At 37.6% G+C, this 22,264-nt stretch overlaps 1 protein-coding gene across 2 annotated transcripts in view; it reads left to right on the top strand.

Annotated features, from left to right (window-relative positions):
* The window catches only part of UPF2 (UPF2 regulator of nonsense mediated mRNA decay), a 153,582-nt gene that overhangs the window by 106,942 nt on the left and 24,376 nt on the right, over nucleotides 1-22,264 (top strand). For both annotated transcript variants that reach the window (XM_027772453.1, XM_006150016.1), the window contains exons 14-18: nucleotides 1,400-1,675; nucleotides 3,934-4,117; nucleotides 7,650-7,789; nucleotides 16,733-16,834; nucleotides 17,389-17,487. In XM_027772453.1, coding sequence (XP_027628254.1) covers nucleotides 1,400-1,675; nucleotides 3,934-4,117; nucleotides 7,650-7,789; nucleotides 16,733-16,834; nucleotides 17,389-17,487 — 801 coding nt within the window. The remainder of the gene's footprint in view (nucleotides 1-1,399; nucleotides 1,676-3,933; nucleotides 4,118-7,649; nucleotides 7,790-16,732; nucleotides 16,835-17,388; nucleotides 17,488-22,264) is intronic.

Below are 22,264 nucleotides of genomic sequence, written 5' to 3' on the forward strand. Positions count from 1 at the left end.
GTAAAAAATAGAAAAGTCATCCTTTTCCTGTGTGGTGTCATTTACTCTACTGCTTTGGAGTTAGTAATTTGTTAATGAGCTCTGATATATTCTATTTCCTCATCTTTCAGGCTAGTATTTTTTACCTCTTTTTCTCAATCCTTGTTAAACTTATTTTAGAACACTATGTTAAATTTTAATTATTTCTGGTTCACTGTTGAGACTTAACTTATAGGAATCTATAATTTATTAATTATAAAAATAAATTTAAAAAAATTATTTTATTTAACTTTATTTATTTATTTATTTACTTAATTTGGCCAGAGAGGGATATCGAGAGAGAGAGGAATAGTGAGAAAGCAAGTCGCCAGATCTGGAACTTGAGCTGTGTTTGGCCATGGTGGGAGTCTAGTACCTTTAACTATCATGCCGCCTGCCGGCCTCAAAGTTGATGATTTTTTAAAAAATTTTACCAGAGGGCACATGTGCTTACCAGAGACATAGCGAGAAAGAGAGAGAGAGAGAGAGAGAGCAAGTGCACGTGCGTGCAAGCAAATTCCCCTTGGGAAATTGTCATGCCACAATCCCCTCTCCTCTGTTTCTCCCTCCTCTCAGAACTTTGAGCATGCACACACACGTACTTGGCATGTTTCTCAAACTACTGAGTCCAGGATTTGAATCATGTTGTTGGTATATGGGATCTAGCCTCCTTAACTACCTCACCACCAGCTGGTCCTGATAATAATTTAATAAGATTATTCCTCTTACTGTGAAACCAGGCTTATTGTTTGTATAATTCACACATTGCAAGGACAATGGGTTATGCTAGTCCCCTACAACCTATTTTCTCTGCAATGTGTGAATTAAACAATAAGCATGGGTTGTCTACAAGGGGAAAATCAACTGTTCTGGAAACAATTTATGTAATACCTTAATACTGGGTTTAATAAATAACATGTTCTTTGTACTATAACCTTTTTTTTTTTTTTTTTAAAGAGATTTTTTGCTCTGGGGCAAATGTGCTTGCTGGAGAGATGGAGAGACAGAAAGCGAAAAATCACCCCCCAAGGGGGGATGGCCACGCCGCAATCCCCTCGCCTTTCAGGATTTGGGCATGCACGCATACGTACCTGGTGTGAGTTTTAAGCTGCCAGGTCCAGAACATGAACTGTGATCTACTACATGCGAGTTCAGTGATGTAACCATTACACCATCTGCTGGTCCGTATTAGAACATTTTAAAGATAGTCGTTTTCTGGAGAAAAAAAAAAGTAACCATAAATGAATACCTTATTAGAAAATGAGGAAAGAAACCATTGTTGTTCCTCTGATAATGTCAAATTATAGAAGGTAGCTTATCTGTTTTCAAATACATCACTATTCTTTAATAAAATTCTGCATTTTATTTGTTTGTTTTTCAGGTTAATCAACCTAAATTTAATCAGCGGCGTATCAGCAGTGCAAAGTTCTTAGGGGAACTTTATAATTACCGAATGGTGGAGTCAGCTGTTATTTTCAGAACTCTTTATTCCTTTACTTCGTTTGGTGTTAACCCTGATGGATCTCCAAGTTCACTGGACCCTCCTGAGCATCTTTTCAGAATTAGACTAGTATGCACTATTTTGGATACCTGTGGCCAGTACTTTGACAGAGGTTCCAGTAAACGAAAACTTGATTGCTTTCTTGTATATTTCCAGGTACATAAGCTGAAATATGCAATTTAACATCATAATGCATTGCATGTGTTAGAGTAGTATTAGAGAAGAAATACAGTGTTCATGTACCTTATATAAGATACATTTATAATTAGATTATATTATTCATGTAAGGGTACTTTTATAGATTTTAGAATATATGGTGAATTTTATCATAGAAGTACATTCTAACTATAACTTTTATGATTGATAATTATTAATTATTCTGGGAATTATTTTGGTACAATTTATGAATTTGGTATTGTAACTTGTAAATTTTGTTATTTAATGCAGTCATTTATTAAATTATTTGTGATTTTTATGCATTTATAATATTCTTCTCAAGTATCATATAAATTAAATTCAAATACAAATATAGAAATTCTACAATTTTTGTAAAGTTTGTATTGCAAAAGTTAAGTTGTAGTTTCATTAGTTGGAGCCCAATCCCTGTTCCCATAAAATGCAATGTTATAAGTGCTGATCAGAATGGGAAACTATAGTTCTCTAACTTTCTCCTGCCGTTATACCTTTGCAGTAAAGGACAACGTGTTATTCCCTTATTTTATGAATTGATAAGCAAAAACATGAGGAAAAGTATTTGCAGATTTGAGGGTCAGATTTCCTGTTGTATAAAAGGACTATCATAAGTTGAATATTATTTGTGTTAAAATCAGAGTTTTGTACAAAATTGCAATATAGAACCATCCAAAGTAGAATCTCTTTCAGAAAAGTATCTACATTTGGATTCTTTCTAATATGCCAGACTGAGAGAAAAGAGTCACTCAGAAATATCCAGGAGCAGAAAGAGACAAACGTATTTTTCAAATTGAGTAGTAGACAGAAATCTGTGACAGAGCTACTCCTAGTCAATGGGAGCCGGAAATAAGCAAGCCCTGGGAAATGGGGCCTCTGTGTCTACTGGAACCTAGAGTGTGTGCTAGGTATTAGAAGGCCAAGTTGAGAAGATCATGTGGAGCAGGGCTGCTAAAGATTCATGTGCTTATGCCTCACCTAGTGATAATGTTAACATGCAGGTGGTTCGGTTGGCCTGGGTTGGAGGCCTAAGATTCTACATTTCTTTCTTTCTTTCTTTCTTTCTTTTTTTAAGAATTATTTCCTTTATTTTACTTATCATTATTGTTATTTTTTAATTTGACCAGAATTAGACACAGAGAGAAAGTGAGAAAGCCAGATCCAGGACTTGAACCATGGTTAGCCATGTGGGAGTCCTTAACCACCACGCCACCTGCCAGCCCCAGATTCTACATTTCTAACAGGCTCACAGGTGACATCCACTCTTTAGCAAAGATCTAGAACAAACTGGAGAGGAAGAGTAAAGCGCCCAGAAGAATGCTTATTTATGTACTAATAAAGTCTTGGGTTGTACACTCAGTTTATGTAAATTTAGGAATTAGAGCAAGTACACATAGAATGAGGGAATTGGGCTAGGAGCAGAGAGGGAATATGCCAGTGCCATATATATAGAAGATGCTCAATAAATGCTTGTTGATTATTAATAGTATGGTATTAATATATTTGAAAACCATATTGTCAGATACTTTAATTGACCTCATAAAAATTCATATAGGCAGGGCCAGCAAATGGTGTGGTGGTTAAGGTGCTGGACTCCCACATGGTTGACTGCAGTTTGAGCCCTAGACCCGGTGGTTTGATAATAATGCCAGGCACGTGTGCATGCATGTCCAAAATCCTGAGAGGAGAATGGAGGAGTAGGGATTGCAGTGTAGTCATTCCCCCTGTGGGGTGCACTTTCCCTCTCTGTCTCTCTAGTGAGTACACGTGCCCTACAGCAAAAAAAACAAAAAGGAAAGAAAGTAAAAAACACAAAACAGGCAGCATAGAGGATTAATGAGAATTTATAAAAACTATTAGTTTGAATTTGGTTGTTTTTGTAAAATTAAATATATAGTAAGCCCCATTTGGAGTATGGGTGCAGGTTTTCTGCCTTGTTTTGGAGTGTCTGAAAATTTATTTTTATATTTTGTTTATAATTTTCCCTTGCTTTAAAAAAATGACAGAAAAAAAGATACTTAAAGTTACCGGTGGCTTAAAAACTTTATATAGGGAAATAATTGGAATAGGATCATTGCTGTTTACCAGTAATAAATATGATAGGTGTCTTGTACAGCCTTTAGCTAAGTTATTATAATTAGGTAATATCACAATGCAGTTTGTTACTTTTAAATATTTTTGTTATTAATTTGTTACAGCTAAATTTATTTTTAATTTGTTACCAGCGTTATGTTTGGTGGAAGAAAAGTTTGGAAGTTTGGACAAAAGATCATCCATTTCCTATTGATATAGATTACATGATCAGTGATACACTAGAACTGCTAAGACCAAAGATCAAACTCTGTAATTCTCTGGAAGAATCCCTCAGGCAGGTACATGACTTGGAACAAGAATTCTTAATAAAACTAGGTAAGCAATTTTTTCCAGACAGAAAATGAAGGTGGTATTTGGCAGATTGCTTCTGAAGTTTCTGTATAATGTTATTAGTCAGAATTTACATTTGTATTCTTTCTATTTTTGATGTTAAGTGTTATCTGATAAGTGTTAGGTAAGATATATATGGCAAACTTGATTTCACTTAGTAATCTCAGATTGGAGGAAAATAGTGATGGAGGATTAGATGTAAGTGATAGCAAAACACAATCCTGTCAGCTTCTATTAATTTTAGGAGTTTTGGTTTCTAATATAATAAAATCTACTTTTGATTAAAGCATCTCTTATTTATACAAATGTATATTTTCAACAGGTATTATTATTTCCTAAGAAAGCAGACTAGAGACTGTAGAAGGGAGTACCTATTAGAAGTTTGAAATTATCCTACAGAATTTCAACCCATATTCATTGGCAGAGTTGCCTCTATTTCTCTAAGACCTAGAGAACATGTGCTATTAGAGGTTTATCTGTATACTTTCTCAGTATCCTTCTGAGGTTGTTCTGGAAGATGAGTTATTCTTGAGTAGCTCCTGCTAGGGACTGTAGGAACCTGCTAGCTTTGTCAGTATAAACAATTGGAACAACATATAGACATACCAATATGGTTTTCTTATCAGTAGTTGTTAGCATGTTTTAGTGGAGTTATTTCAAAATGACACATATTTTCAGTCTATTGGGCTAGTATTTTATTTTCTATTAGCACTGGGTACATTCATGTCTGTCATTAGGGAATATTTACTTTCACCAGCGACACTAATTGTATAAATATTACTACAATGCATGTCTGAAGAATCGTTTTTCATGGTGAAGGCATTTGTGAATTTTTTTTTACCTCCTAAAACAATTTTTTTCATATTACATCTTGCATATTATTACTCCAAGGGTAAATCCTCTTTTGGAGAATATGATTACTGTTACTTGAACATAATTTTTAAAGGTGCTGCTATGGATTGTGTAAGTATTAATTTTTCCTGCCACTCAATCAGTTAGAGGCATGTGTGATTCTTGTAGTCTGAACCTTGTCCTGTTACTTACTTTCTTCCCCTTTCAGATTTCTAACTGAATAAGATGATCATTTCAAAAAGTGTTTTATCAAGTAATTTATTTTACTTAATTTTGTATACTCTGAAATTGTTAAATCTTAGCCTTGTTTTCCAAACAGAAGCATTTGCAGTAGTACTTTGTGCGTAGTGAGCATGAGTACATATTAGCATGGCACCGTTTTGGTGATGGTAAAGAGAACAATTGTACTCTGTCCTTTGTAGATGAAAGGGTTAAAGGACTTCAGCCTTCTGGAGTCTGTCCTTGTTTAGAAAATGGAGAGGGGGAAAATATGTCACTTTGAATGAAACTCCAAAAATGATAGTAGTTATAATTGGTGGATTCCCAAGTTTTCTCCTTGGTTTAAGAGTCTAAATATCAGGAAGATATATATAGGAATCTGTATTGTATCAAAATAGTTCAATTTTTTGCTAGTGAACTGTAAGCTAATATAGTATTTTGCCTTTGGTAGTTTTTTGTTTAAAGCACTTGTAAGTTCGTCTCATTTTAGTTTCATTGTAACCCAAAGCTAACATAGTCGTTAATGAAAAAACACTAAGAACATTCTCTTTTATTTTTAAAATCAATATTAATATTAGTAAAGCTAATAAATGTTTGTTAGTAGTAATTTTGAAAAATACCAAGAAAACAAAAGTCACTGATATGGTATAGAGAAGGAGAATCATGTTATTTTTTATTTTTATTTTTTTGAGAGGTTTTTGCTGTAGGGTGCGTGCACTAGCCAGAAAGACAGAGAGAGACAGAAAGCGAGAAATCACCCTCCAGAGGGTATGGTCATGCCACAATCCCTTCTCCTCCATTCACTTCTCGGGATCTTTGGCACGCACACACACGCGCCTGGTGTGAGTTTAAGCCACCAGGTCCAGGACTCGAACCATGGCCTACTACATGGGAGTACAGTGACATAGCCATTATACTAACTGCTGGTCCCTCATGTTAATATTTTGATATATATTCTATTCTTTTAAAATTTTTCATGCCTGTTTGCAGTTTTATAACTGGATTGGGTCTATTTGCTATATTACAAATATTTTTTCTGACGTTAAATATTCTTTTAATTTTTAAAAATTGACTATATTCCTTGTTATGAATGTGTTATGTTTATTTAATCCTTCCATTTGGTACTTAGGTTGTTTCTAGTTCTGCACCACTATAACATTTTTGTGTTATTCTGTGTGTATTCTTGTGTTCTAGTATATATCTAATTTTCTCAGGTAGAATTACAGAATAAGATACTTTCTTTAAATTTATGAACAAGATTAAAATGGTAAAAGGCAATATTATTTCATTCCGGTTTGAAAATTCTAGATAATATAATATAGAGATAAGAGAAATAGGGGCTAGAGAGTGGCACAGCAGTATAACTCAATGGTCTGTGAGGCTGACCCACATGGGAGGTTCTGCATTCATGGCCAGAGGCCTTCTCTTCCATGTATGTCAGACATGTGTGTGCCCATGGTCTGGGACTAACTAGGGTAGACTGTGGCACTGAGACCTTTTCGGGGGTGCAGTCCTTCTCATTCTTGCTCATGGAAGATATAAATAAACTATCTTAAAAAAATGAGACAAATAAAAAAGAAAAAATCTGAATAAATTACAGTTTATAATAAAAAGATATATTTTATAAGGCAGAAAGTACCCCCTATAATCACAAATGGGGCATTGTCACTCCACAATCCCTTTTCCTTCATGTGTCTCTCCTTTCAGAATTTTGGGGACACATGCACACAGGCTCAGTGTTTTTTTTGAGCCACTGGATTTAGACTCAAACTTCAAAGTCATCCTTGTAGAATCCCATCCCTCTTAGCCACCAGGCCCCAGGCTGGCCTGAGACTGTATCTTATTTATGAGATGGCATCTTTTTGCTGCTACTTTTTGTCTTTTTCCATCTGAGGCCTGAAACAGAATAGTCCATGAAACTTTAAGAAAAGGGCACAGACCTGCACATAATTTATTTTCATTTTTTTACTACTGGTTAAGAAATGTGTCAGAGTTCCTTAGTTTAAATATAGGCCTGTTTTTCAAATGTTTTCAATTAAAAATAAAATTTTTTAAGAGAAATTTTTGCTATAGGGCACGTGTGCTTACCAGATAGAGAAACAGAAAGCGAGAAATCACACACACACACACACACACACACACAGGGAGACTGCCCATGCCTCAATCCTTTCTCCTCCAGTCTTCTCTGGGGATTTTGGGGTGGGCACATTCCTAGCATAAGTAATTTTTAAGTTGCACATCCTGGACTTGAATTGCGGTCTATTCTGTGGGAGTCCAACAGTGTAACCATTACGCCATCTGCTTGTCCCAGCAGTTTTCAATTCTGTTCTTTTACTTTTATTCTGAGAAAATGACTGTTGAATTATTTTAACACATAGTTTGAAGTGGTATAATAAAGAAAACTAGTCCTTATTTTTGTATTTTTCCCTTTTCTCCTCATTTCAAGGCCTAGTAAATGACAAAGATTCAAAAGATTCTATGACAGAAGGAGAAAATCTTGAAGAGGATGAAGAAGAGGAAGAGAGGGGAACCGAAACAGAAGAACAGTCTGGAAATGAAAGTGAAGTAAATGAACCAGAAGAAGAGGTGATGACTTTTATTTATAGCAAATAGGTACATTTGTATAAGTGTATTTTAATTAATATGAATCAAGATTTTTTAATACATAAGATCTCTTTATTTTTATTACAATAAACGTAACACATAATGTATTTTCCTTGATAATTTAGGATTTTCAAAGAAAGTAATAAGATACTAACAGCATTTTTTCCTTTCATCCTTTTTGTCCCCCCCCTTTTATTTTTTTTGGTTACTGCCAGAGAGTGTGTACACTCACCAGAGAGAGAGAGAGAGAGAGAGCGAGCGAGAGAGAGCAAGCAAGCAAGCAAGCATCCTCTAGTGAACAGTGTGGTCGTGCCACAATCCCATCCCCATTGTGTATGGTGTGTTTTTCTTTTCTTTTCTTTTCTTTTTTTTTTTTGAGAGGTTTTTGCCATAGGGCGCGTGCGCTCACCAGACAGAGACAGAGAGACAGAAGGCAAGAAATCACCCGCCAGGGGGATGACCACACCACAATCCTTTCTCCTCCATTCTCCTCTCGGGATCTTGGGCACACACACACGCGCCCGGCGTGGGTTTTAAGCCACCGGGTCTGGGACACGAACCGTGATCGACCACATGGGAGTCCAGCGACATAGCCATTACGCTAACTGCTGGTCCCTATGGTGTGTTTTTCAAGCTACTGGTGCTGGGGATCAAACTGGCAGGCTGTATGGAGTCCTGCTCACTTAACCACTAGGCCCCAGAGCTGGCCCCCTTTTTTTGTTGTTTTTGCTATTAGAGATGAGTGAGTGAGCAAGTAAGAAAGAGAGAAAGCACCCTGCATGGGGATTCATCAGCTAGAGTCCCCTCTCCATCTGTTCCTTCTTTTGGGATTTTGGGCATGCATGTGTATGTGCCCAGTGTGTTCCTCAAGCTGCTGGGTCTGGGACTCAAACAGTGTGGTTTGCCATTTGAGATCTGGCTACTTTAACCACCAGGCCATGGAGACAGCCCAAATTTTATCCAAGTAACTTGAAGAAAAAAATACATTTGATTTCCTGTGTATCTTAATCTCACTCTTGAAAGTATACTTTTTAACTGTGGGTTTTATAGTCTTCAACGCAAAATTATTGGCTGTTAGTGAACTTTATTTCTCCCTCATCTAATGGTGTATGTAATCTGAAATTCATCATGTACTACCCTTTCCATTCTTTTTTTAAAATAAAATTACTTTAGTCAACTTACTTTCTTTACTTACTTTTATTTGACCAGAGAGGGACAGAGTAAGAAAGAGAGAGAAAGAGAGACTAATAAAGCAGGCCTTCTGGTCTGGGACTTGAACTGCAGTTGGCCATGTGGGAGTCCAGTGCCCCTAACCAGCACGTCGCCTTCCAGCCTTCTACCCTTTCCATTCTTAAAATTCTTTTAGGCTAGTCCATATGAAATTGTCCTTCTGCCTTTTTTTTTTTTTTACCTACTAAAGTGTCATTTTTGTATGGTTAAGCCTAATAGTTATTATTGTATTTATTTTGTTTTTCCTTCCAAAACTGCTTAAGTTTATAAGTCCATCAAAATAAAAGCATGTCTGGAATTCACTTCATTATCTAGAGGTAGATTGGGGAATGAGTTTAGGGTTATAGAGAAATAAAATTGCTCAGAGGTCATAATTGTTCAGTCAGGTAATAGGTTAAGTAAGGATTTATTATTCTCTTATCACTACATATGTTTAAATTATAAAGTTAAAAAAATAAGATTTTTGGAGTGCTGGACTCTCACATGGCTGACTATGGTTCAAGTCCCAGACCTGGCGGTCTAAAAATCTTGCTGGGTGTGTGTGTGTTTGTGCCCCAAATCCTAGGAGAATGGAGGAGAAGGGATTATGGTTGGCCATCGCTTGTGGGGAGTGATTTCTCACTTTCCCTCTCATGTTCTCTCTCTGTTTCTCTTCAGTGAGTACATGTATCTTTTGGCAAAATCCTAAAAAAATAAATAAAAAATAAAATAAAAAAGAATGTAGACTGGAAACTAGACTTGATGATGTATCCTTGTAATCTCAGCTACTAAGAAGTCTGAGACAGAAGGTTGAGAGTTCAAGGCAAGCCTGGGTAACACAGCAAGACCCTATTTCTAAAATGTTAATAAATTGGGCCAGCTGATGGAATGGTGGTTAAGGAAGCTGGATTTCACATGGTTGACTATGCAGTTTGTGTCCTAGACCTAGTGGTTCGAGAGACACACCAGATACTTGTGTGTGCATGCCCAGAATCCCAAAATGATGGAGAGATGGAGGAGTAGGGATTATGGCATGACCATATCCCATGGGGGTGCTTTCTCACCCCCACCCACCTCTTTGTCTCTCACCTGCGACAACACATGCCCTCTGACAAATTTAAATAAATATCAAAATATAAACTTTAGAAATAGGATAAATGAGGATAGGAATAAAATAGTAATTAAAATAAAATTTTAGCCATAAAATTAGCATTTTCCCCCACTCTTTTTCATATATTTATAAAATTCTATTTATGATTTGGTCTATATGACTCTTTGTTTTCCTTGGATGCTTAAAGATTTAGGAGAGGGTAATAATTTAGGAGTATAATTTAAATTAAAGGTGGAAAAAATTTAAATTTATAATCTATTCAAGTGTTGTGGAAGAAACTGAATTTTAAGTTTTGAAAGTTTTAACTTAAGTAAGCGAATATATGTTTAGAAAATGTAGATTTTGTGACCAGCAGTTAGCGTAATGGCTATGTTGCTGGACTCCCATGTAGTTGACTGCAGCTTGAGTCCCAGACCTGGTGGCTTGAACTCACACTGGGTGCATGTGCGTGCCTGCCCAAGATCCCAAGAGGAGAATGGGGGAGAAGGGATTGCGGTACAACCATCCCCCTCTGGGAGTGATTTCTTGCTTTCTGTCTCTCTGTCTCTCTCTCTCTTTCTGGCGAGCACACGCACCCTATGCAAAAACCTCTCCAAAATAAAAAATGTAGATTTTATGTTTTAAGGAATGTTAATTCTTTTAGCATGCATAAGATAGCATCATAAATGGAATCTTTTAAAGCTCAATCTAGAAATTAAGAAAAGGGGACTCAGTAAGTTAATTAAGTTTTTCTAGACTAGGTAAAAATTAGAAGATTCTGTTTCCTTAAACCCTCGAGGTCTGTAACTATTTTTGAACATTTGGAATGATCTGAGTACATAACAAATAGTTTTGCTGTTAGTTAAAAATGAAGGTTGTGGAATGGAAAAGTAAACATTAATACATGGTTCTTAAAATTGGCTAGTACAAAAAGTCTTCAAAAAGTTAATTTCAAATGTGCATTGTAGGGACCAGTAATTAGCGTAATGGCTATGTCGCTGAACTCCTATGTAGTTGACTGCGATTTGAGTCCCGGACCTGGTGGCTTAAACTCAACCCTGGGGGCATGTGCATGCATGCCCAAGATCCCGAGAGGAGAGTAGAAGAGAAGGGATTCTGGCCGTCACCCCCCCCCCCCAGGGTGCTTTCTCATTTTCTGTCTCTCTGTCTGTCTCTGTCTTTCTCGTGAGTGCAAGCGCCCTATAGGGAAAACCTCTCAAAAAGTAAATAAATAAAATGTGCATTGTGAATTAAAAAATGGATTTCAAAATTTTTTACATTAAAATAAACTTGTACTTTAACTCCATTTTTCCACGAACTTTTTGAAGTATCCTGGTATTTACAGGCAGTGGAAATACACTGATAAGCATTTATGTTTGCTTCCATTTCTTCTTTCCAAGCTGAGAATATCATTAAGATAGATATAAATAAATAAGTAAAAACCTTAGACTTCGAATATGTTACTATAATTATCTTTGGTATAACACATGAACTTTATATTGCTTTGTTTTCAAAATGAGATTGTTTTAGTAACATTTAGTAATACAGTTTAAATTGGCTTGTTAAGTATTTTATAACAGCATAAGGAAATGAGAAAGTTTCTGTTTCATATTTTCAAACTAATCTTAGGATTATCTTTGGGTTTTGCTATGCCACCAATTTAATAAACAGTATCTCATAAATCTAACATCCTTGGTAAATATGACATTAAAGAGAGCTTATTTTCTCCTCTTTAAACTCAAACTTTATAAAATTTTGACAATTGTAAAATTTTTAACCATGGTTAAGTTTTTTGGTTGGAGAGTTGTACATGATATATATGTTGGTAAAGTAGAAATGAATACAAAGTGCTCAGTTGGAGGTTCTATATGCCTTGTGTCTTGGAGGAGTAAAAAGTGGTTTTCTTTAAGAGAAATGAGGTTTAAGTAGTTTACTTCTCCCATCCCACAACCACTGTTTGCCATGTCTATATAAGGAGGAAACATTTATGAAGGATAGAAGATGCATTGATTATAAAGTGACAAGAACAATGGATGATATTCTACACTTTTTTACTTCACCTGAGAAAGAAAGGGGCTGGCCTTGAACTCTTAAAAAATGCCACCATTCTCTATTTATCTTTGTCTTCAACTTTAAAAAAAAGAATTATTTACTTAATTTTGTGTATTATTATTTTATTTGCTATAAGGCATGTGTGCTCATGAGAGAGACAGAGAGAGAGAGAGAGAAAGAGGGAAAGCGAGAAAGCAAGCCACCAGGTCCAGGACTCAAATGACAGTCAGCCATGTGAAGTCCAGCACCTTAACTACCATACTACCTGCTGGCCCCAGTCACTAACTGTTTAAAGCTCTTTATAACCTTTTAAAGTTTTCTTAGCCCTTAACAACCAGACTATTTTCTTTTAAATATCAGCTATATAAGTTAAAGATAACAGTTTAAAGATTAGGCAAGTGTTGGGACCAGCAGTTAGCGTAATGGCTATGTCACTGGACTCCCATGTAATAGACTGTGGTTCGAGTCCTGGACCCAGTGGCTTAAACTCACGCCGGGCACGTGTGCGTGTGTGCCCAAGATCCCAAGAGGAGAATGGAGGAGAAGGAATTATGGCATGGCCATCCTCCCTGGGGGGGTGATTCCTCACTTTCTGTCTCTCTGTCTCTTTCTGGCGAGTGCACGGGCCCTATAGCAAAAACCTCTCCAAACAAAAAATAAATAAATAAAAAGATTAGGCAAGTGTTCTGCTAAAACTCTGATTTCCTGCAGCAGGGATATGATTTATCAGTAGAAAATATAAGATTCATTATTACTATAGCAGTAATAATTATTTACTGGGCATGTATTATTCATGCCCACTGTTCTAAGTATCCTATTGCTATTACCATTTCTCATTCCAACCTTGAATAAGTGAGAAATAAGGGTACAGATAGCTTATTTTGCTCAAAATCTAGCTGCTGCTGCTGCTGCACAGTGACTGAGACCACATGAGAGACCTGGGTTTAGTTCCCTGCCCAACCTAAATAGGCCTAGTGTGGTGGTATATGCCTGGGGTCCTAGCTAATTGAGAGACTAAGCAGTTAGGATCACAACATGGTAAGATCTATCAAAAATACTTTTCTTAGGGCCAATGGTATGGTGGTTTAGGCAGCAGGATCTCTCTCTCTCTCTGGTGAGTGCATGTGCCCTCTGACAAAATTGAAAAAGACAAAAAACAAACTTTTTATCCTTCCTGCATGTGCACATACTTGTGTGCATTGATGTGTGTGGTATCTCTCTCATATTTAAAACAAATTTTTTTTTTTTTGCCTGAGATCTCAGTGGTAGATAGCAGAGCCATGATTTGAATGCAGGCTTCTTGCCTGTTCCTAAGCTGTCCCTCCTGCCTTCCCTAGCCAGTTTAAATTTTATAGTTCATTAAAACAGCTGCTTCCTAATCACATTCATTATTATATCAGCATAAAGTGGGAGTAAGACAGTTGAAATTCTTGTTCAACATCTTTTTTGGGGGAGAGATTTTTGCTATAGAGTGTGTATGCTCGCTGGAGAGACAAGAGAGTCAGAGAGACAGAAAACAAGAAATTACTCGCTCAGGGAAGAGGCCACACTGCAATTCCTTCTCCTCCTTCTCCCCTCTTGATTTTGGGCATGCAAGCCCACGTGCCCAGTCTGTTTTAAGCTACCAGGTCTGGGACTCGAATCATGGTTGACTATGTGAGAGTCCAGTGATATAACCATTATGCCATCTGCTGGCCCCCTCTTGTTCAACATTTTTTAAAATTTGTTTTGTTTGGTTTAGAGAGAGTTTTGCTATAGGGCGTGTGTGCTTGCTGGAGAGACAGAAAGCAAGAAATCACCAGAGGGGATAGCCATGCTGCAATCCCTTTGCCTCCATTCTCCAATTAGGATCTTGGGCACACACACACACACATATACATACACACACGGCATGAGGATTTTGTTTTATAATTTTTTAAAAAATTATTTCCTTTTTTATTTATCATTATTGTTATTTTTAATTTGACCAGAGTGAGACACATAGAGAGAAAGCGAAAAAGCAAGCTGCCAGTTCTGAGACTTGAATTGTGTCTGTTGGAGTTCAGTGCCTTTAACCACCATGCCACCTGCAGGCCTCCTTTATTTTAAAAAAATTATTTATTTAATTCCATTTGTCATCATTGTTTTTTCATTTTTATCAAAGACAGAGAGAAAGAGAAAGGGAAAGTGAGAAAGCAAGCTACCAGGTTCCAGACTCAGCCATGTGGGAATCCAGTGCTTTTAACCACCACGTTTCCTGTCGGCCCCCAGTGAGAATTTTAAGCTGCCAGGTCCAGGATTCAGACCGTGTTTGACTACATGGGAGTCCAGCGACGTGACCCATTATGCCATCTTTTGGTCCAGAAATTCATTTTTTTTCCCAAGGGTAAATTTGAGAGAGTCTCTATTGCAAATTTAATTTTGAATTAAAGAATTACATAGAGAAAGTTAAGGTATTTGTGCCTTTTTTGAAATGTTTCCATTTGGGAAACTGAAAACTTTGAAATGTCAATAATAGGTAATAATACACCACTGGTGTTTTGAAATTACTGCACACACTAAAAAGCATTGTAATAATTTAAGTAATTAGTTTTAGGAATTATTTCTCATTCATTAGGGCACAGTGAGGAACACCTGGGTTTAATATTGTGGGTATTTTAAAAAACTTGTATGTAACCACACGGGAGTGAATTATGCTGTAAGGGTGGAAGAATAAACAGATGGAGCTCCGTTGTGTGCTTTGTGCCCTTCTAAAATCTGTTGGTGTTCTGCTTTATCTTCTGTTTGAAAACGAATATCAGCTGATAGAAGAGGACCTTGGAACTCATGGGTTGAATTAGAGGGGACATAGTGCTTGAAAGCACCAGTTACGGAAAGAACCTTAGAGGGGATGGCCACGCTGCAATCCCTTTTCCATTCTCCTCCTGGGATTTTGGGCATACATGCACATGTGCCCAGTCTGTTTTAAGCTACCAGGTCTGGGACTCGAATCATGGTTGACTATGTGAGAGTCCAGTGATATAACCATTATGCCATCTGCTGGCCCCCTCTTGTTCAACATTTTTTAAAATTTGTTTTGTTTGGTTTAGAGAGAGTTTTGCTATAGGGCGTGTGTGCTTGCTGGAGAGACAGAAAGCAAGAAATCACCAGAGGGGATAGCCATGCTGCAATCCCTTTGCCTCCATTCTCCAATTAGGATCTTGGGCACACACACACACACATATACATACACACACGGCATGAGGATTTTGTTTTATAATTTTTTAAAAAATTATTTCCTTTTTTATTTATCATTATTGTTATTTTTAATTTGACCAGAGTGAGACACATAGAGAGAAAGCGAAAAAGCAAGCTGCCAGTTCTGAGACTTGAATTGTGTCAGCCATGTTGGAGTTCAGTGCCTTTAACCACCATGCCACCTGCAGGCCTCCTTTATTTTAAAAAAATTATTTATTTAATTCCATTTGTCATCATTGTTTTTTCATTTTTATCAAAGACAGAGAGAAAGAGAAAGGGAAAGTGAGAAAGCAAGCTACCAGGTTCCAGACTCAGCCATGTGGGAATCCAGTGCTTTTAACCACCACGTTTCCTGTCGGCCCCCAGTGAGAATTTTAAGCTGCCAGGTCCAGGATTCAGACCGTGTTTGACTACATGGGAGTCCAGCGACGTGACCCATTATGCCATCTTTTGGTCCAGAAATTCATTTTTTTTCCCGAGAGTAAATTTGAGAGAGTCTCTATTGCAAATTTAATTTTGAATTAAAGAATTACATAGAGAAAGTTAAGGTATTTGTGCCTTTTTTGAAATGTTTCCATTTGGGAAACTGAAAACTTTGAAATGTCAATAATAGGTAATAATACACCACTGGTGTTTTGAAATTACTGCACACACTAAAAAGCATTGTAATAATTTAAGTAATTAGTTTTAGGAATTATTTCTCATTCATTAGGGCACAGTGAGGAACACCTGGGTTTAATATTGTGGGTATTTTAAAAAACTTGTATGTAACCACACGGGAGTGAATTATGCTGTAAGGGTGGAAGAATAAACAGATGGAGCTCCGTTGTGTGCTTTGTGCCCTTCTAAAATCTGTTGGTGTTCTGCTTTATCTTCTGTTTGAAAACGAATATCAGCTGATAGAAGAGGACCTTGGAACTCATGGGTTGAATTAGAGGGGACATAGTGCTTGAAAGCACCAGTTACGGAAAGAACAGCTGCTTGTGAGGATGTTAGATTTGAACTTTTTATTGGTTTCCATTGTAGAGTTAGATGGATATTAAGAAGTACTGTGAGAAATTAAGTCTCTTGAGATTAATTACAGAGGAAAAATAGAGAAGGTTCAGGAGACTCTTTCTCACAGAACTCAAGGAAATGTTTCCACAGTAGACTGTATTATCAAGTCAGTGAAAGATAGTGAGGTGGGTTTCGGCTACTGGTATGTTGTGAATGTGGTTGGCTGACTAATTTTGCCATTGTAAAGAAACTACATGATACTTGAAAATATAAACAGATACACAATTTTAAATCTTTTAAAGGCAAGTATAATAATTCTTTTCAAAGTGTTTTAATCTTCTACTGATGTTCAACAATTTCAGGAGGGTTCTGATGATGATGATGAAGGAGAGGAGGAAGAGGAAGAGAATACAGATTATCTTACAGATTCTAATAAGGAAAATGAAACTGATGAAGAAAATACTGTACGTATGGCTGACATTTTTGCTTTTTCAAGTTGTACATTTTCATAGTAGTTGGATTTTAGCCACTGAAGTTATGCTTCTTTTGACTATTGAAAATATTTCTTTGGGGGACCAGCAGATGGCATAATGGCTACATTGCTGGACTCCCATGTAGTTGGCCACAGTTCAAGTCCCGGACCCGGTGGCTTAAATTCATGCCGGGCGCATGTGCATGCGTGCCCAAGATCCTGAGAAGAGAATGGAACAGAGGGGATTGTGGCATGGCCATCCCTCCTGGGGGGTGATTTCTCGCTTTCTGTCTTTCTGGCGAACGCACGCACCCTATTACAAAAACTTCTCCAAAAAAAAAAAAAAAGAAAATATCTCTTTGGAAATTTATTTTCAATTTGTCTTCCTTCCTATTTTCATTATTAACACATTCTTGTAATATTTAATTTTGTTGCATACTTTACTCATTTCTTTAGTTATCTTGAATAAGTTAGCAATATGAAAAGGCTGTCATGTAAAACATTATAGTTAAACTTTCTGGTCTGATTTGTTTCTGTTTTAATAAGGAGGTAATGATTAAAGGAGGTGGACTTAAGCATGTACCATGTGTTGAAGATGAGGACTTCATTCAAGCTCTGGATAAAATGATGCTAGAAAATCTTCAGGTACCAAATGTTGCTCTATTCCAAAGAATCTTCTCAATATAAGACGTTGTACCACATTTGTTTTTGGTTACTATGAGGGTCATTACTATTTTAGAGATTGACTTCTGTTGCAGCTTTTCCTGTACAGTGTGCAGATACCAGCACTTGCACTCTACATCCTGATTTGCACATTTCTTCGAAATGGAATAGGAGAAAATGTAGTACATGTAATACACGGGACAGAGTAATTTCATTGTGTTAATCTCTGCTTTTTTTCTTTCTTCAATCATATCTCTATTTCTGAGACCTCTTTACTGTAGTTTGTTTAGGAGCTGAACTTTATAGAAGATAAACATTTAGAAAAATTGAATTTAGTAAATTCTTATGTTTGATTTATTTAAATAGCTTATATGCAAATAGAGAAATATTGCTTACTTTCTCTTTAAAAATGTTGTTTAATGTATTCTTGGGAGACCAGCAGTTAGCGTAATGGCTATGTTGCTGGACTCCCACGTAGTCGACCATGGTTCGAGGCCCGGACCCAGTGGCTTAAACTCACGCCGGGCGCGTGTGCACGCGTGCCTAAGATCCTGAGAGGAGAAGGGATTGTGGCATGGCCATACCCCCTGGGGGTGATTTCTCACTTTCTGTCTCTCTGTCTCTCTCTGTCTGTCTGGCGAGCGCACGCGCCCTATAGCAAAAACCTCTCCAAAAAATAAGTGTTGTTTAATGTATTCTTAACATTAATAAAATTGATTTTATTAAAAACCCCTATCTAGCAATTTTTAAGATATCACAGTAATTGGAGTAATTAGAGGTAAAATCCCTCAGATTGCTTACTTCAGTCCTACATTTAGCTGTTATTAAACTTTTGGTTGTGATCAGAGAGGAGAAAAGTTTTAATTCATATTTTTGCAGGTGTGCTTAGTTTGCGGGGAAGAAATTTAATCCTGTATTGGGCCCTGATTTTTTAGCATAAATAGATGGTGGTGCAGTGGTAAAGTGTGTTGCTGTGGAGGCAGTCCCACAAAGGGAATAATGGTTCTCTTGGGATGGTGGAATGCAGGCCTCATTGGAGTGGACTCAGCAGTAAACAGGGAAGGAGGGAGTGAAGATAGAGGATACTGACAACTCTTGAGGAATTTTAGTAGTAAGGGAAGGGAAGTGAGGTAATTAAGTGGTCGATAGAATTAAAAGGTGGGGCTTTTGTAAAGGTAGAAGATACTGTAGAGTCTTTATATGCCGATGGAGCAATCCTTTAGAAAAGAAATATTGTATTTTACTTTCTAGATGCTACTTAAGCCAAAGGCATGATAAGGTATAAATAAGCATTATAGGCATATTAGGCCAAATTTCGTATATTAAAATAATGTTTCTTTATATCCAGAGAGCTCTTCTTTTTTAAACTAAATCTTTTATTTATGTCACTTGGACCCCAAATTGTCAAATAAAGCATGATTATTATAACTCCTTGAAAAGAAAATAGTTTACTTATTTATTTATTTTTTTGGGGGAGAGATTTATGCTATAGGATGTGTGTGCTCACCGGAAAGACAGAGAGACAGAAAGGCAGAAATCACCCCCCAGGGGGGATGGCCACGCCACAATCCCTTCCTCTCCATTCTCCTGTCGGGATCTTGGACACACATGCACACGCATGTGTGAGTTTAAGCCACTGTGTCTGGGACTTGAACCGCAGTTGACTACATGGGAGTCCAGCGACATAGCCATTACGCCAACTGCTGGTCCTGAATTTACTTATTTTTTAAAAAGAATTATTTATTCAATTTTATTTATTATTATTATTAATTTATTTATTTATTATTTATTATTTTGACCAGCAAGAGACAGAGAGAGAGAAAGAAAAGTGAGAAAGCAAGCCTCCAGGTCCAGGACTCTAACAGTGGTTGGCCATGTGGAAGTCTAGCGCCTTAACCACCACACCACCTGCTGGCCCTGAAAATAGTTTCCCTCTTAAAGGAAGTTTTTTCCTATCACTTTCTCTTCCCTTTTCCATAAAGTTAATTTAATTCTTCCATGAGAGGAGGCAGAGAGAGGGAAAGGGGGAAAAGGTAGAGAGAAGGAGAAAGAAAGACAAAGACAAGCTTCCCAATCTTCACACCATGATCCACCCCTGGTCTTAACTGGCCCAGAACACATTCTCAGTGTGCTCAGAGAGGTCCTAGGGTACAAAATTAGGACCTTTCCTGTGTAGGTCTTGTGCGTTACTCCTGAGCTACTGCTAGGCCAACTCTTCTCTCTTCTATGAGTTGGTAGCCATTTACTTAGCCTTTCATTTGTTTAGCAAATATGTGTGTTGAGTCCCTGCTGTGCCTAGCAGTGTGCAAAAGCTGTGTTAAGTAGTAAGTACAACAGGCATATTCTGTTCTTGGAGAAGGTAAATATCTAACAACTAAACAAATAAATAATTTCAAATTGTACTAAATTCTAAGAACCAATAAATGCTTTGGTGAGATTATGGGAAAGGCTTTACTTTGATAGATTGGTGGGGAAGGTGTCTGTGAGGTCATGACTTTTAAACAGGACAGATAAAGCCATTTTTGGTGAAAAATTAGTAGAATGTGTTAACAAAATATCAAAGGTCCTGAGGCAGAAAAGAACTTGTATTTGGAAAACTAAATAAGGGCCAATGTTGGGACCAGCAGATGGCGTAATGGTAATGTTGCTGGACTTCCCACCTAATCAACCACAGTTCAAGTTCTGGACCTAGCAGCTTAAAACTCACGCCAGGCATGTATGCGTGCGTACCCAAAATCTGAAGAGAAGAATAGAGGAAAAGGGATTGCTGCATGACCATCCCTTTAGGGGGTGATTTTTCACTTTCAGTCTCTTCGTGTCTCCGGCAACCACAAGCACCCTGTGGCAAAAAATCTCTCTCTCTAAAAAAAAGGGGGAGGGGGGCGGCAATGTTAAGAGAACGTAGTCATGAGACCAGCAGATGGTGTAATGGTTACATTGCTGGACTCCCACATAGTCGACCGTAATTTGAGTCCCAGACCTGGTGGCTTAAAACTTAAACTGGGTACATGAATGTGGCTGCCCAGAATCCCGGGAGGAGAATGAGAGAGAAGGGATTGCAGCGTGGCCATCCCTCCTACAGAGTGATTTCTTACTTTCTGTCTCTTCAGTGAGTACACATGCCCTATAGCAAAAATCTTTTTTTTTTTTTTTTTTTTTTTTTGGAGGGGGTTTTTTTTTGTTTTTTTTTTTTTTGTTTGCTTTTGGGGTGTTTTGTTTTGTTTGCTATAGGGCGCGTGCATTCTCCAGACAGACAGAGAGAGACATAGAGACAGAAAGCGAGAAATCACCCCCAAGGGGGGATGGGCACGCACGCACACGCGCCTGGTGTGAGTTTTAAGCTACCGGGTCCGGGACATAAACCGCGGTCGACTACGTGGGAGTCCAGCAACATAGCCATTACGCTAACTGCTGGTTCCCGCAAAAATCTATCTTTGAAAAAAAAAAAGAAAACATAGTTGGTGGGAAGATGGGAAGCACCAGAATGGGGAGTTTCATGAGACCTCCTCGGAAGGGACAGTCTAAGCCGAAGGCTAGACGGACTGTAGGGAAGCTGGCTGTTGGTGGTAATATACATGCGAACTGGTGGTCACCCATCCAGCATAGTGGCAGGGCATACAAAGAGGAGTCTGGATTTGAAAGCTATTTAAGACATTAATAAATTGCATCTATTTGGAACTTGATTGGAAATGGGGGACAGGGTTGGCATCAAGGCTGATACTCTGTTTCCTAACTTGGGCCACTGGTTAGTTTCTGGTTCAGGAAACACAGTTGGGCCAGAGTTCTACTTTGGCTATGTTAAGTTTTAGACACATGTGAGATGTTCAAATGAAAGTGTCTAGAGATCAGAAGAGATAGGTGGAGCGTAAACATAAATGTGCTAGGGGAGCATATTTAAAGCTGTGAAAAATAAATGAATTACTCAGCGTAAAGCACAGAGAGCAAAGAGAGACACATTCAGTATTAATCCCTGAGGAACTTCAGCATTTAGAATTAAGGCAGAAAAACCAATGAAGTCGATGAAGGAATAGAAACTGTTGATATGGTCTAATAATTGTTGTTTATATCAAGAATTCTTAAGCAAACTGGAAGGATGGGAAGATATGAGCAGAGAAGAGGGAAATTTTAATTCATTTTGCAAGAGATGTGCTTATTTTACTGGAGAAAAAAATAATTCTGTATTGGGCCATAATTTTTTTTTTAAGTTCTTTCTTTTGCTTTAGAGCACATGCACTCACTGGAGAGACAGAAAGTAAGAAATCACTCGTTGGGGGTATTGCCATACCGCAGTCCCTTCTCCTCCATTCTCCCTTTGGGATTTTGGGCATGCATGCACATGTGCCTAGCATGAGTTTAAGCTGCCAGTTCTGGGACTTGAACTGCGATCAACTATGTGGGAGCCCAGCTACATAACCATTACTCCATCTGCTGGTCTCAGGTCCCAATTTTTAAACATCATCAAGTACTGACAAGGGCCAGGTGCTGGCACAGCAGTAAAGGATGCTGCTCTGGGAGGCAGTTCCACAATGGGAAGGTTTTCTGGTTCAAATATGGAGACCTTCCTGAATACGTCAGGCACGTGCTTGCCCGTGCATGATCTGAGCTGGCTGACGGCTGAGGATGGATTGCAATGTCAGGACCCTGTTGGGGATAGTTTCTCTGTCTTTCACTTATGGAGAGAGTAAGTAAATTAAAAACCAAACAAACAAACCAAAAAAAAAAAAAAAAAAAAAACAAAAAAACACACTTTCTCTATTTT

The sequence above is a fragment of the Tupaia chinensis genome, unplaced genomic scaffold, assembly GCF_000334495.1.
Source record: "Tupaia chinensis unplaced genomic scaffold, TupChi_1.0 Scaffold000275_1, whole genome shotgun sequence".
Taxonomy (NCBI): Eukaryota; Metazoa; Chordata; class Mammalia; order Scandentia; family Tupaiidae; genus Tupaia; species Tupaia belangeri.